The 16,067-nt window shown below is 43.1% G+C and overlaps 1 protein-coding gene across 1 annotated transcript; it reads left to right on the forward strand.

Annotated features, from left to right (window-relative positions):
* Positions 1–5,937: 5,937 nt before the first annotated feature.
* LOC135541411 (Krueppel-like factor 15) lies at positions 5,938–15,594 on the forward strand. Its single transcript, XM_064967641.1, has 3 exons — positions 5,938–6,101; positions 8,015–9,528; positions 15,313–15,594. Exons 2-3 carry the CDS (start codon positions 8,270–8,272, stop codon positions 15,476–15,478), a joined length of 1,425 nt encoding a protein of 474 aa, XP_064823713.1. The 5' UTR covers positions 5,938–6,101; positions 8,015–8,269; the 3' UTR covers positions 15,479–15,594.
* The last annotated feature ends 473 nt before the right edge of the window (positions 15,595–16,067 follow it).

Consider the following 16,067-nt stretch of genomic DNA (forward strand, 5'->3'; position numbering starts at 1 on the left):
ATGTTTCGGCCTAGTATGGTTCTCAATCAGAGGCAGGTGTCATTAGTTGTCTCTGATTGAGAATCATACTTAGGTAGCCTGGGTTTCACTGTGTGTTTGTGGGTGTTTGTTTCCGTGTCTGTGTTTTTCACCACACGGTACTGTTTTGGGTTTTGTTCATTCCACGTTTATTGTTTTTGTATTCAGTTGTTCATGTGTACTATTTCGTATTAAAAGAACCATGGACACTTACCACGCCGCATATTGGTCCTCCGATCCTTTTCGCCTCTCCTCTTCGGAAGAAGAGGAGGAAATCCCTTACACCACTCCACTACTGTTCCATCGATGTGGATAGGGGGGCGTTACCTCTGTGGTTTATTGGAGAAGTCCAGGCAGTCACTCCTGTTTCAGTCCTGTTTCAGTACGTTTGGCATCTAATGAACATGACCCAGACCTAATCTAGGGAGTGACCCCGGGCGGGACGACAATCTCAACAGGTCTCCTAGCTGTTTGATTTGTGGATTAGGACAGAGCAGGTCAGCAAGGGCCTGCTGTTTGCCTTCCAGACAGGCTGGCATGTCATACAACACAGTATTAGATTCACACTAATACATTCCTACCAGCCAGACCCCCGCTGACAGTCTGTGACAGCGGTCAGGTCCCATTCTGTGTACTTCACTGGAGCTGATGAGGGTGAGAGAGGGAGTGTTACTGTGTAATGTCCATAGGCCTCAGAGGGTTGATTAAAGTACAGAAAGATATACTGTATAGAAATATATTTATGTAGAAGAAATATATACTGTAGAAATACATCAATGTAGAATAAATATATACCGTAGAAATATATTAATGTAGAATAAATATAAACTGTGGTCATTAACTGCTTATTCCAATATATGTCAGTTGTTATTTCCTCTAAAGGGAGAGATAATGGAGAATTATCCAGGTAATACATGTGATGCACTGTATTCTATCCACCACAAACAATATATCAACAGCAAGAGAAAGCAAATGTGTAATTTTCAGGACGCCCAAGATATCTATTTTCACTCTCCTCCTCCTCTAGGCGTTGTGGAAATGTAAACAAAACTCTCACTGTGTCCCAGAATAACTTGCTCCCCTGTCATGTGTTTCTCTCAGGATGCTGCAGACACTGACAAAACAAACAGAGGCACGGTCAAGAGTATTCTGATGCTTTTGAAACATCCTGTTGGAGTACGCCTGGCTGCACTGGTAGGCCTACCTTCCTCCTGAGTATGGGTTCCTCTCTTTGTAACTGAACTTGAAGCAAGTTTATTATTAAAGGAGAGTGTTGTGTTGATTTGTGGTCATTAGCATATCTGAGGTCATTGACCTATAGTAACTTCACTAGGGGGCCGATTCAGATCTGATTAATGCTCCCCTAAATGGAACTTAATTCCCTTTTTATGCACTTTTCTCTCTACCCGTATTCTGACCTTGAACTTAGGCATGAGGCAAAGCATGTTTCAGTCAGCTATTCTATCGGGGTGGAGGTCAAAGGAATGGAGGTGTGGCAGAGGTGCATCTACAGATACGCTGTATTCTGATGTTGACTTAATTCCCAACTTTACACTTGATGAAACGATGAATAAGGTCGGTTCCAAGTGGAATAACATGTACTTTATTTTTTTCCGATATAAATAACACCCTTCTCCATGCTCTGTCATTAACTAATTGATAAGAGCTATAGGAGCTAGGTAAATGAGTAAGTTGTTTGGATAACGGGATTGTGAATATAAATCACAATTGTTTTAGATCTATTTTACCGTATGATCGCCGTAGATAAATGGCAGCATGGCAGCAAACTGAAGCATATCAACATATCACTTTTTCCACAGTGAAGTTTATGAAATGCTAGCCTTATAACTTGCAGGGATGAAAACCTAAGCTATAGGCTTCTGTAGCCATGAGCAATTAACAGTATAGCGCCAAACCTACTGATTTATGATTTCTCTAATGTTTTAATTATATGCCCAGACTTTTCACTTAATATTTCAAAATTGTATCGTGTTAAATATTAGCCACTATTGGTAGCCACCGTCATTTATACCCACATCACTGATACTTTAGAGTGAGTTTCCTTACATGTGCCTCGTTCCATGACATCATTCGTTTGCCTTTCCTTTCCCTGTCACATTCGTGTGGTTGTTCCTGAGGATCGCTTAGCAATTGTGGATTATATTAGGCTAATGTATTACAAGTCGTGCAATAATATATAACATGTAGCCTATTTGAATCATTATGATACGCAGAACATCTGTAGCAGTTTAAACCTGGAGCCTGACACACGGTTCACGGCTGGAACTGGCACACGGTTCACGGCTGGAACTGGCACACGGTTCACGGCTGGAACTGACACACGGTTCACGGCTGGAACTGGCACACGGTTCACGGCTGGAACTGGCACACGGTTCACGGCTGGAACTGGCACACGGTTCACGGCTGGAACTGGCACACGGTTCACGGCTGGAACTGGCACACGGTTCACGGCTGGAACTGGCACACGGTTCACGGCTGGAACTGGCACACGGTTCACGGCTGGAACTGACACACGGTTCACGGCTGGACCTGACACACGGTTCACGGCTGGACCTGACACACGGTTCACGGCTGGAACTGACACACGGTTCACGGCTGGACCTGACACACGGTTCACGGCTGGAACTGACACACGGTTCACGGCTGGACCTGACACACGGTTCACGGCTGGACCTGACACACGGTTCACGGCTGGAACTGGCACACGGTTCACGGCTGGAACTGACACACGGTTCACGGCTGGACCTGACACACGGTTCACGGCTGGAACTGACACACGGTTCACGGCTGGAACTGACACACGGTTCACGGCTGGAACTGACACACGGTTCACGGCTGGAACTGACACACGGTTCACGGCTGGAACTGACACACGGTTCACGGCTGGACCTGACACACGGTTCACGGCTGGACCTGACACACGGTTCACGGCTGGACCTGACACACGGTTCACGGCTGGACCTGACACACGGTTCACGGCTGGAACTGACACACGGTTCACGGCTGGAACTGACACACGGTTCACGGCTGGACCTGACACACGGTTCACGGCTGGAACTGACACACGGTTCACGGCTGGAACTGGCACACGGTTCACGGCTGGAACTGGCACACGGTTCACGGCTGGAACTGGCACACGGTTCACGGCTGGAACTGACACACGGTTCACGGCTGGAACTGGCACACGGTTCACGGCTGGAACTGACACACGGTTCACGGCTGGAACTGGCACACGGTTCACGGCTGGAACTGACACACGGTTCACGGCTGGAACTGACACACGGTTCACGGCTGGAACTGGCACACGGTTCACGGCTGGAACTGACACACGGTTCACGGCTGGAACTGACACACGGTTCACGGCTGGAACTGACACACGGTTCACGGCTGGACCTGACACACGGTTCACGGCTGGACCTGACACACGGTTCATGGCTGGACTGTTGTCGTCACAGGTCCATGATTAGTGAGGATTATTAGGGTAGATTAATAGGACTTCTGATCAACCCCTATTGTACGCTTTTATCACTTTCCAATATTTCATCGATTGAACTTGAATATGGCAACATTCAGGATTAATCAATCCACTGTATGTTTTATGCATTTATATATTTTGTGTGTAAAGGCTCTCCAAACCTGTTTTTTTATGGTGAATAAATATTTTCCTTACTCTAAATAATCTACAAGATCAGAGTCATTTTAAATCTCCCAATTGGTGGTGAAACAGAGACAAATATGCATGTATTGAATCAATACACTGTATTTTTTATGCATTTATATATTTTATATGGGGCGGCAGGGTAGCCTGGTACTTAGAGCGTTGGACTAGTAACCGGAAGGTTGCAAGTTCAAACCCCCGAGCTGAGAAGGTACAAATCTGTCCTTCTGCCCCTGAACAGGCAGTTAACCCACTGTTCCTATGCAGTCATTGAAAATAAGAATTTGTTCTTAACTGACTTGCCAAGTTAAATAAAGGTAAAATAAAATAAACAAATAAATATATTTAACTTGCCTAGTTAAATAAAGGTTAAATAAAAACATACAATTAAAACATTTATATGACTTTTGTTCATCGATCCCTAAAATTCTGAACCCTTCTCTCCATAAACTCTAGTGAGTCTGTCCAGAAAATCAAAATTCAAGGTACACCCAATTTAAAGTGTCAATCAGCAGTTGAAACAATAACAAAGTGTCCTCCCCACCCCTGTTTTGGTAAAAAGCTGAAGGATGCAGCTGGAGAAATGTGACCACTCTCAAATTCATAGACAGAGCTATGGACGCATGCTGTGAGGCTATCTTGTGTTTGTTTACCTAGTTTTCAAACATTGGAGTATAACAAGCTTATATTTTTGGTTCTGATAGGGTACGGCAGTTGAACTAAGGTCATGAGTCATTTATAAGTTATGTTCTTCAACAATCTGTGGATTTATAAGTCCAAAAATGGACTGAATTGCACCTTTTAAGGGATGGCTTTACCTAAATGTACTGAAAACACTATTGAATGAAAACTACATGAGAAAATGTGTTGGCCAGCAAGTGAGAGGTTTTTCAGAGGTTGAATTAAATGTATTCAGCACGTGCCAGGGAACCTGTTATGCACCTGCATATGGTGTCTGAATACCAACTACTGAGAAATGCGTAGGAAAGACGTGCATAGGAACGTGTACATTTCCTCGGTCTGAATCGGCTCTAGTAGAACAGGGCATCTTGATACTGTTGTGTATGACATTTGTCAAGTTCATTCACAATAAGTAATACCACACAGTACTAGTCCACTGTGTTAGAAATGCCTATTACAGTACTTCACATTCAATGTTCTGGTGTATCAATATTGCATGGACAGAGAGGATGATTGTAACAATGTAATAACATTACATTGTAATAACATTATACAACATATGCCGTTATTCCAGCAGTTTGATAGCCTACTTAATGAGAACACTGTGTGGTGAGCTCCTTTAGAGGAAAGCAAAATAATTGAATTGAAATGTTATAAAATCAAATCAAATCAATTCAAATCAAATTTTATTTATCACATACACATGGTTAGCAGATGTTAATGCGAGTGTAGTGAAATGCTTGTGCTTCTAGTTCCGAACTCAAATGAACTCGATGCATTCTGCCAGTCATATTAAAGGTCCCCAAAGCGCACACATCCCTGGGTCGCTCCTCTTTTCAGTTCGCTGCAGCTAGCGACTGGAACAAGCTGCAACAAACACTCAAACTGGATGTTTGTACCATGTTTGGTGCTGCTGCCATGTTGTGTTGCTACCGTGTTGTTGTCATGTTGTGTTGCTACCATGTTGTGTTTTCATGTGTTGCTGCCTTGCTATGTTGTCTTATGTCTCTCTTTGTGTAGTGTTGTGTTGTCTCCCTTGATGTGATGTGTGTTTTATCCTATATTTCTATTGTATTTATTAATTTATTTTCATCCCAGACCCCAGTCCGCAGGAGGCCTTTTGCCTTTTGGTAGGCCATCATTGTAAATAAAAATGTGTTCTTAACTGACTTGCCTAGTTAAGCAAAGATTAAATCAAATTAAATTGATTAAATTGATTATTTTCACAACCATGTCAATTTTCCATCCATGATCAATTGTTATGTTGCTTTCTATTGGGGTCATATGAACCTCCTGAACATAGACTACAATCGGTCAACTTCCCGCGTCTCCTCGTGCGATGGGCAAATAAGGAAAGGAGAAACACTTGGAAATGGACCTGTCTTCTGTCACTAAACATCCCACATGTAGGCGTACGCAACCAGATTGACATATCCAGAGACCAGCCTTCGCGCTTCGTTGGCCAATTGCTGCACAGAGCTGGGTCGAGCCTTCAGATCCAACCTCTTATGTTGACTCATATAACACACACACGTACACCAGCAGTCATGTGACGGTAATATAGTACAACGACTCTGCCTCGCTGCTAATCAGTCTGAACGGTTCTGGTAGGCAAGTCTCAAGGACAAACCATGCATTCGAGATAGAGATTCCCCATCAAATGCAAAGGAAAGACAAAGTTTTGGGATAAAATAAGGGATTTGTAAATGCTTTATTGAAAAAGGTAAGATGGAGTTTTACCGCATCTTTTCCTTGAGAATGAATGGGTTCTGCAAGAGATCGTGGGCGTGTGTTCCTCCAACCTATGACCATTCTGCAGCACGCACCGCTGGACGAAAACATGTTTACGTTGTCTCGGTGAAGCTGCACTTAATTGCGCATCCTATGCTACGGGATGGGCAGAAGATGTGATCGCTTGCTTCAAAACTAGAATCAATATGTTGACGGTTATGATAAAATGAGACAAGGAGAAGTTTAAAAATTATATTTTTTCGCCAGTAATCGGTAGAGATGTAAGCCTAGCCTACGGTGTTTAAATTGCTTTGCATTTGATTTACATTTGATCGCCTATATACGCTCATTTGTGTTAATTCTTGTTTTAAAATATGATTATGTTGTAATTATTCAGTGTTTGTTATGTAATAGCATGTAATGGCTGAATAATGTTTTGATGCACACGTGGCTTGACTAATAGAGATCAAAAAAGCCCTGATTTACTGTTTTTTATTCGGTGCATGTGACAAATAAAACCAGATTTGATTATTATCTATGAACAAGATAAACGGTCAAGCAGAAACAAATCTAATGAAAACGCATTTTATTTGTCGTGAACAAGATACGTGGTCAAGCAGAAACAAATCTAATCAAATGTAATTTGATTTGTCACATGCCGAATAGAACAGTTGTATACCGTGAAATTGTTGTTTCCCAACGAGTAAAAATAAAACATGTAATTAAATAATAATAATGACGCGATAATCGCGAGTCATTCCACTACACGCGATTGGTGTTGATTTATTGCGGTTTGAGTGTTATAAACAGCATGACAGGTGATTTGTGCACCATTAGGAGCGCAGTGCTCACGGCTGCCTCACGCGGTGTTATTTTAATAATGTTGACGGTTCCTTTGGAGGTTTATTGTCGGTCACTGAGCCAAGAGGCCCAGAGAAGGGGACAGACGGTCAGACATTGATGACCATCTCAGCTTTGCCAGTTTAGTGTGTGTGTGTGGGGGGGGGGATCAACGCTGCATGGATTTTGCAAATTAGATATGAAAAACACGGCAACGTTTTGTAAAATAAAAAATATGAAAACGATTCCCTATAGTAAAACATTTGTTCAAATGACAGAATATTAAATAAGTTCATTTGATTAAAAAATGCACACACACTTATTTAATTGTAGCCTAAATGTGTGAGGCGAAGGTGTGCTTTGGCAGGAATAATTTCCATTGCATCCATAGACACTCTTTCTGACACACACACTCAGCCACTGCACAGCTGTGGACTCACAACAGGAGGTGCTCATGTGGCCTCGACCCAAATGCTTCCATTAGTTTTAGTTTCCATCAGGGGAAATAGGACTCCTTCGCCATTCTCACATATCCCAGATATCTCATGCCTGACAAAAATGTGAATCTGAGGGAACACATTTAAATATTTTGACCTGACAGCATTCACCTTCTATTTTCTGACTCTGCTGTAGTTGTTTTTTCAAGTCTTGCCCATTGTGCTGTTGTGTGTGTGTGTGTAACAGAGTGCATTCATCAAGTTATTTTGAATTGTTTTGAATCAGAAATACAACTAAAGGAATGCGATAGCCGCCTATGCTCTCTGGTAACCACTTCAGCTCTCACGCCAACCGCGTGTGAACTTGAAATGGAAACAGGCACAGCATTCCATATTTTGAACATGCAAGCCAGGAACAGAGAGGCGGAATATCATTTGTTTCACAAATGGTGCATTGGTGATTCATGACTTGTCTTTACAGTAGGTCTTGCCTCTGTTCTTTTGCCTGTAGACTCTTGTCTGTGTGTTCTTACAGTGACATGCATTACTATGTATAAAATGTATTAATCTCAAAACTCAGTTTAGTAATCTTCTCTCTCTTCTTCTCTCCTAATGGGTGTTTGTCTAGATATATCCTGGCTGGAAACCTTGGAATTAAAGTATTTTCCTACCGAAGCATTCTTCTTTTTTATCCTGAGAGAGAACAACAGGTGTTTCTCTATTTTTTTTTCTGCGAAGCGTGACCTTGCTGTGGTGACCCCTTCTGGGGTTTATTTGTTGACAGTTTCCCGACAACAAGAGGAATAACCCTAACAAACTGTTATATCAGTAAGACAATTTTCAACACAAAGTGGAGTTACATTCTCTTGGCCCATAGCCAGGAATGGTGGATAACTTCCTAGTGAGCGGCAAGGAGACTTTCTTTACTTACGATAGCGCCCCTTCGGTGTATCACCTGTCGGATATGGTGACGGATGCAGGGACCTACCAGGTGATGCCCTCGCCCTTCTCCGAGGATGACCTGAGCGAGTCGTCAAGCCCTCGCTCCTGTTCTAGCCCCGACTCCCAAGTGCTCAGCTCCAGCTATGGCAGCAGCTCCAGCGCCGAGAGTTCAGACAGCATCCTGGACTTCCTGCTGTCCCAGACCTCCCTAGGCGGAGCAGGGACTGCGGCGGCCATCCCCATGTCACTGCCCACCTCTCTGTGGGACTCACAGAGGGATGAGCCATCCCACCCCCATCCAGAGGCCTTGAAGGAGGAGAGTGTGGACTTCTCTGTCTGGTCCTTGGTGGACATGGAGCAGCCGTCCTTCCAGCCCACATTGGAGGAGATAGAGGAGTTCCTGGAGGAGAACATGGAGGTGGTGTCGTCCATGAAGCAGGAGGCCCGGGAGGGGGCGCAGGGGCTGGGTCTGGAGGAGATCATGGGGCTGGGGGTGGGACTGGAGGTGTACAGGGAGTCCTCATCCCCAGGGCCAAGGCTGGAGCCCGAGGCCAAGCATTCAGACCAAACTGTGTTTACCGAGAATGCCGCCACCACCACCGAGACCAAAATCACACCGGCCTCGCCGGCACAGGAGTCCATAGAAGGTCTGCACGAAGACAGGTCCAAGAGTGATTCATTATCCAGCAGGCTTGGGACAACAGAGAGCTTTGCAAACCGTGGCAGCAGTGGGATGCCGGTCATCCTGCAGATCCAGCCCATGCAGATCAAAAAGGAACCCAGTTCCACGGCTCCTCATCATCCTCCCCAAGTCGTCCAACCTCCCCCTCAGCCGGCATCAGACATCAAAATTGCCCAGCTGCTGGTCAACATCCAGGGGCAGACCTTCGCCCTGGTTCCCCAGCTGCTGCCCTCCACCAGCCTTAATGTCTCCTCCAAGTTTGTGCGCATCGCTCCAGTGCCCATTGCAGCCAAGCCCCTGGGCCTCGGGGAGGTGCTGGTTGGGGTCCAGGGCCAAGGGCTCCATGTGGGGGGTCAGCAGTTTCAGAAGAACCCTGTGGCGGACCTCATCAAAATGCACAAATGCACTTTCCCCAGCTGTACCAAGATGTACACCAAGAGCAGCCACCTGAAAGCCCACCTCCGGAGACACACAGGGGAGAAGCCCTTCGCCTGCACCTGGCCAGGCTGTGGATGGAGGTGAGTGTGTGCTTGTTGACTACGATGATGATCATCATCATTTTATGGATTTGCTATGCCTAAAGGCCTTTAGACATTCAAGTTAGTAGACATATACCAATAGAAAACATACACCACTGAGCACATAACTTGATGATTCTTCATAATGAATTACGATAGCTGCAATGATCTGGGATTTGATCTCACATCCTTTGGATTTGAGGTATACTGCTCTTATGCTGCGCCACAAAAGCTGTACAATTTCCCCGACACATTCATTACCTATAATACATCTCTGCTCCTAGCAAAGGAGTGCGATCTCCACTGCTATTGTAATTATCAGTTAATCTGACTATTCTCTCATTGATTTACTTATTTCAGAAATTTGAGTTTGGATTGTTAATATAGTTGTCTGATGTTGGTGGGGCATATTGTTCTGTTTTAATGTTACTGCTGAATCACTATGATAGATATCATCGTTTTTCGTGGGTGTATTTTTAATAGAGCTGAGATTTGCGAAGGGTAGTAATAGGACTAGAGGTGAAATCAGTCATTGATATAGACATGGTGGCAAAGCAGGGACATCGGAACACTGTGAACTAAGAGATTGTGAGTGCAAATCCCAGGTGAGGACATGTTAAATAATAATTACTGTATGAATAAACATACACAGTGTAATATATGTAAGTTGTTAAAAGCACAGTGTGTGTGTGGGTGTCCCTAGCATTGCCAAAAGACAAAGAGCTGTGAATGGATCAGTGGTTTACCAGTCAGGGCCTTGATGGACCATGGTAGAACGTTTAATTCATTTTTGGGGGGGGAGAACATTTATTTGAGACCATCAGTATTTTGTTTTACCTTTATTTAACTAGACAAGTCAGTTAAGAACAAATTCTTATTTTCAATGACGGCCTAGGAACAGTGGGTTAACTGCCTGTTCAGGGGCAGAACGACAGATTCTTACCTTGTCAGCTCGGGGATTCCGATCTTGCAACCTTTCGGTTACAAGTCCAACGCTCTGACCACGAAGCTACCTGACGCCCCAGTAAACTGGGAACTATAGAAAAACCTCCAGGGGACCATGACACAACGTCCCAAGAACATCCTAAAAATGTCCCCAGGACAAACCGGGAACTAGACAAAACCTCAAAGTGATCATGACACAACATCCTGATGACATTAGGCAACCATTTTGTGATGTCCCGGGGACGTCCTAACAACTCTTTGTTGTTAGCAGGGAAGTTTTCTTTACAGTACAAGCTGGGTGTCATGTTTCTCAATTGAAGGCAGCTTTTGTACCACAGACTGTGACTGGCACCCAAATTGACCAGTCCGATGAGGTCAACAATTAGCGCCAGTGAGTGGCTTAAAGTGGGACTTCACAGGATCCAGAGGCTCCAGATAATATTGTTTAATGTGTGTCCCAGATGGCACCCTATTCCTTACATAGTACACTATTTTTGACCAGGGAATAGGGTGCCATTTGAGATTCAGCCTTAAAGACTTCCTCTCTCACAACATCAAGCTTTCAGAGTAGGTGCAGCATTCCTTCTGGTTAACATGGATTTGAGTTGCTTGTTTCATTTTGGCTAATTGGCGATCACTCGACATGCTATTCCTTCACTGCAACGTCACAATTTAGTCGCCACAGTAGCAGCTCTGTGAATCCTTTCACTTGTCTACCACTCAGTGATATTCCCTTTGGGGACTTCCTGGTAAGTACTTATAATCAAGACGATGTCTCTAAGAAATGGAACGTATTTGACTTTTATTTATTTGATTTATTTAACCTTTATTTAGGCAGTCAGTTAAGAACAAATTATTATTTACAATGATGGCCCACCAAAAGGCAAAAGGCCTCTCCGATGGGGGCTGGGATACAAAAATATAGATATAGGACAAAACACACATCATGACAAGAGATACAACACTACATAAAGAGAGACCTAAGACAACAGCACAGCATGGCAGCAACACATGACAACACAGCATGGCAGCAACACATGACAACACAGCATGGTAGCAACCCATGACAACAACACGGTAGCAACACAACATGGCAGCAGCACAAAACATGGTACAAATATTCTTGGCTAACAGCACAATGGGCAAGACTTGCAAAAACAACTACAGTATAGTCAGAAAATAGAAGGTGATGGCTGTCAGACTGCAATCAAAGTTTTAATTGGAGGTTTGTCAAAAGATATAAATGTGTTCCCTCAGATTCACACTATTGTCAGGCATGAGATATCTGGGATATGTGAGAATGGTGTTGGTGTCATATTTCCCCTGATGGAAACTAAAACTAATGGAAGCATTGGGGTCGAGGCCACATGAGCACCTCCTGTTGTGAGTCCACAGCTGTGCAGTGGCTGCTGCAGAGTGTGTGTGTCAGAAAGAGTGTCTATGGATGTCTTCATCAACAACATCTCATTGTATCCCTCAAAATGGAGTCTATTTTGGGGTTAGTTCTGTGTGTTTACCTGATAAAAACAGAAACAAGTCAAATGTTTATCCTTTGATTCCGAGTGGTTAAGGTTAGGGCTATGGTTTGGGAAGACTTAAAACAAAATAATTAAAAAACGACATGCTATTACCATCAAGTATTATCAAGTATCCTCAAGGCTTGCGAGAGCATTGTAAACTACAGTGATGCATTGGTCTGAGCAGCACACTTTGGCACTGAACATCATGAGTTCGCACCCAGTGTTGGGCAATTGATGTTCTTTTTTTGTGAGCGCTGAGGAATGTATATAGTGATTTTTTTCAGGACCTTTTCAAATGTCCGATATTGAAGTCTATTTGTAGTGATCAGGCTGGTCATGTGTGTGCTTGTGTGTGTTTGTATGTGTGTGTTTGAGCTCGCATTGATGAGTGTGCATGCGTAAGAGCGTTGGGGTGTGTGTGTGTGTGTGTGTGTGTGTGTGTGTGTGTGTCTGGCCTGCAAAGACCTTACTGAGTATAGGTGGCTAACACATGGACAAAGTACAAGTAGGGATATGTGAATTGTGACTGTACTTACAAAGAGGTGGACGAGGTAACGTGTCTGTTAGTATGTGTGTGTAACAGAGTGCATTCTGTTGTGCCCTGAGCAGGGATACAATTTGTAATGTTTTACACAACATCACACGCAATTCAAACCAACCATTTATGCCAATAGAGCAAAATATTAGTCTGTCACTTCGTGAGTGACGTTTGTCTTCAGATCTAAGTAATCTCGCTTACCTAGAAGTAAAGTTATCTCGCGGAAGATTGTAATTTCTTTTTTTACTTCTGGGGGGATTGCCGTTAACAAGTGTGATTACCTTTGTGCAAGGGAAGGAAGTGAAGTGTCTTGCCTTGCAAACGGAAACTCTCTGCCAAACTAATATCACCCGTGTTTATCATGGCCAAAAAGCACATTTTTGGTTTTCATGAATTTTTACAATTTAGACAATTTTTTACTTTGTGGCTGTGGAATCTAGTGGAAAACTATATAATCTGCACACAGGCTTGAAAATCATCACACTAGTTTAAGAACTTCCTTTGCCCAATCCTGATTCGTTCAAATAATAATTGACGAAAACCCCACACCAGGAACTACTGCTGCTCATAATCACATAATTCTACATGAGTCTTGACAGATTCATCTGTCCACCAACATTTGTCCATGAGAGTTTAAGATCTCAGGGAAAGTATGATGTCACTGAAGTTTTCCAGTAAACATGCTACAGACGAGTTTCACATCCACTATAGGTGCATGTGTGTATGTGCTGTATGTGTCTACACACTCCATACAGCATATTAGTTTGTATAGAATCAGCTTACCGTCCGTACCTGATATGCTCTATCATTCATGGACTCCAGTCCACTTCTCCACAGTGAGCAATCTACAGTCTATTGCTGAAAAGGCCGCTGCATCAGTCAATTTATTTATGATGACCTTGGCACCAACTTGGCAACCCGCCAGCGGCCGTGTATTTGTAATGTATTTGTATTGTATTTGTAATGCATTCGTATTGTATTTGTTTTGTATTTGTATTGTATTTGTGTTTGTTTTGTGTTATAATGTATTTGTATTGTACTTGTAATGTATTTATATTGTATTTGTAATGTATTTATTTTGCATTTGTAATGTATTTGTATTGTATTTGTAATTTATTTGTAATGTATTTGTAATAGTCTGTCCCAGTAGATGAGCAGCAAAAATCCCACTAGTAGTTATCCAGGCAATGCATCTCATCCCTACAACATGGGTCTTGTCTGGACACAAAGACCAGATTTAGGGAGAGAGAAGGTAGGGCAAGAAAGAGAGAGAGTGGGGAAATGTAAATGGAGGAGGAGAGGGAGAGAGAAGGTAGGGCAGCAGGGGCATGTTTCAGTTTTGTACACACAATCAGTCTGATGGACACTGGTGTGGAAATGAGATGAACAAAAGGCTATGTGCTGAATAGCATGACTGTGTGATAGGAACGTCTAGGCTGGCAGACTGCTTGAAAAGGCAGCAGGATCGATGTGAGGCTGATATGTTTACAGTTGGACAGAGGGACACACATACGAACAGATACACGTGCAAACACACACGTACAGGTATGGGAATGTTGTGTGCACACAGTCTCTGTGTCCTCTCTCTCTCACACACAAATACCAAAATCTAATTAAATCTCCCCATATTTCATCTAGAGTTGACATCGATTTCACTCCATCACAAGGACGTGGGGAGGGGTTCTTAGTAGTAGTGTGCCCACACGTGAGAGGAATGTTGAACAGGATAAGGCCAAGATGAGAAACTACCTTACTCTACAGACTTTACTACTCTCTAGCCGCTACCATGGGCCTCCGTACACCAGTACTAGAGCAGTAGCAGTAGAGAGTAGTAGAGCTTGCGTCATTATGTGCTCTGAATGTTTGCCCTAGATTCGTACTCTTGTATAAACTGTCTACAATCTACTTATAAACGCTTTTCAACACCCGTTACAGGGTTTTTACATGTCTGCACTGTATTTGATTATTAGCTGACTGTTATTAATAACTTCTGTAGTTGCCTATCGACTGAGATTGGCTCGCTGAGTCTAAACCTCTTCTCTCCTTTCCTTGTGGTTTGGGGACTCATGTTTTATGTGTGTGTGACAGATAGTAAAGTGGGTTTTATACCGACTCCGCAGCTAAATCACAGGCTCCAGATTGCATGAATTCGTCATCCTGTCAGCTCTGGCTGTAACATCTGGGAGACAGAAAGAGCTAGGCTTGTGAGAGACTGCTGGGAGGCCAATAGTTGTCATGCCTTAAGCTTTATCCATCTGTTTCACGCTATCGCTAACTATTTAGAATTTCCTCATAGCATTTCTTCAGGGTTTATTCCTGGGTTTTAAGCTAGCACTAACTAGCTAACAATGATCTGCATAGCACTGGTAAGGTAATGTGTTTTAAGTTAGCATGAACCTTTTTTGTATTGCCATTTCTTAAGCTTAGCCGACCCGTGTGTTTTAAGCTTATTATTTAGCATTGCTAGTCTTGCTTTAGGGTTCATTATTATGAGCCGTCCTCCCCTCAACAGCCTCCTGTGAACTTCGTGCTGTAAAATTACTTTTACTATCATGACTGTAGACAAATCTGTATATCTATATAACATTTCGGAATTACTGTCAACGTTTAACAATAATATGGAATGAAACTAAAAGCAAATTCTCTTGTCTGTTGCTATGTCAAAGAAAATAAAAAGTATAATTGTGAAAAAAATATCACATTACATATGTAAACAATAATGTTTTATTCTGTTCTATTTTAAAATCATTGACATCTCTCTCCTATCTGTGTCTCTCCCAGGTTCTCGAGGTCAGATGAGCTGTCGCGGCACCGGCGGTCCCACTCAGGGATCAAGCCCTACCAGTGTCCAGTGTGTGAGAAGAAATTTGCCCGCAGTGACCATCTGTCAAAACACATCAAAGTCCACCGCTTTCCGCGAAGCCGGACACTGCGCACAACAAACTGACCACACCCGGATCACTCTTCAATGGACACAGTCCAAAGGAGCATGGAATGTGTGTCTGTGAGATGGAATTTGTGTGAATGTGCTTGTGTGAGAGTGTGGTATGACTTACGGGGGGGGAGAGAAAAAGAGCCAGAGAGAGAGAAAAAAAGAGCAAGAGAGAGAAAGAGCCAGAGAGAGAGGGGTCGAGAGAGCGCGAGCACGAGAGAGCGATGGAGATGGAAGATTTATGTGTGTGCCTTTTAGAGAGATCTATAACAGTGCTATTGTGCTATAATTTATTGTTGAAAGCAAAACCAACACATGACACTTACCATCTTCTCAGTAATCAACATTTCTTGAGATTCTTATTGCTGTTGGTATTTTGTACTCTTTTTATTTGTTTTTCAATGAAAGATTGTTTTCATTTGAGATGAAATGTATTAATTGCTTCAGTAATAGCCTTGAGTTTCTATTTTACCAGGATATGACTGCCTTTTACCTTGTTAAGAAGTGCCAATGTCTTTGACATTCCTCATCCAAGTCAGGTTGAAGTTTGCCTGGAAAAGTTCTCCTTGTTTTTTGCCTTGTCACACATAGCTCATTGACAGAG

This window comes from Oncorhynchus masou, chromosome 6, assembly GCF_036934945.1.
Source record: "Oncorhynchus masou masou isolate Uvic2021 chromosome 6, UVic_Omas_1.1, whole genome shotgun sequence".
Lineage (NCBI taxonomy): Eukaryota > Metazoa > Chordata > Actinopteri > Salmoniformes > Salmonidae > Oncorhynchus > Oncorhynchus masou.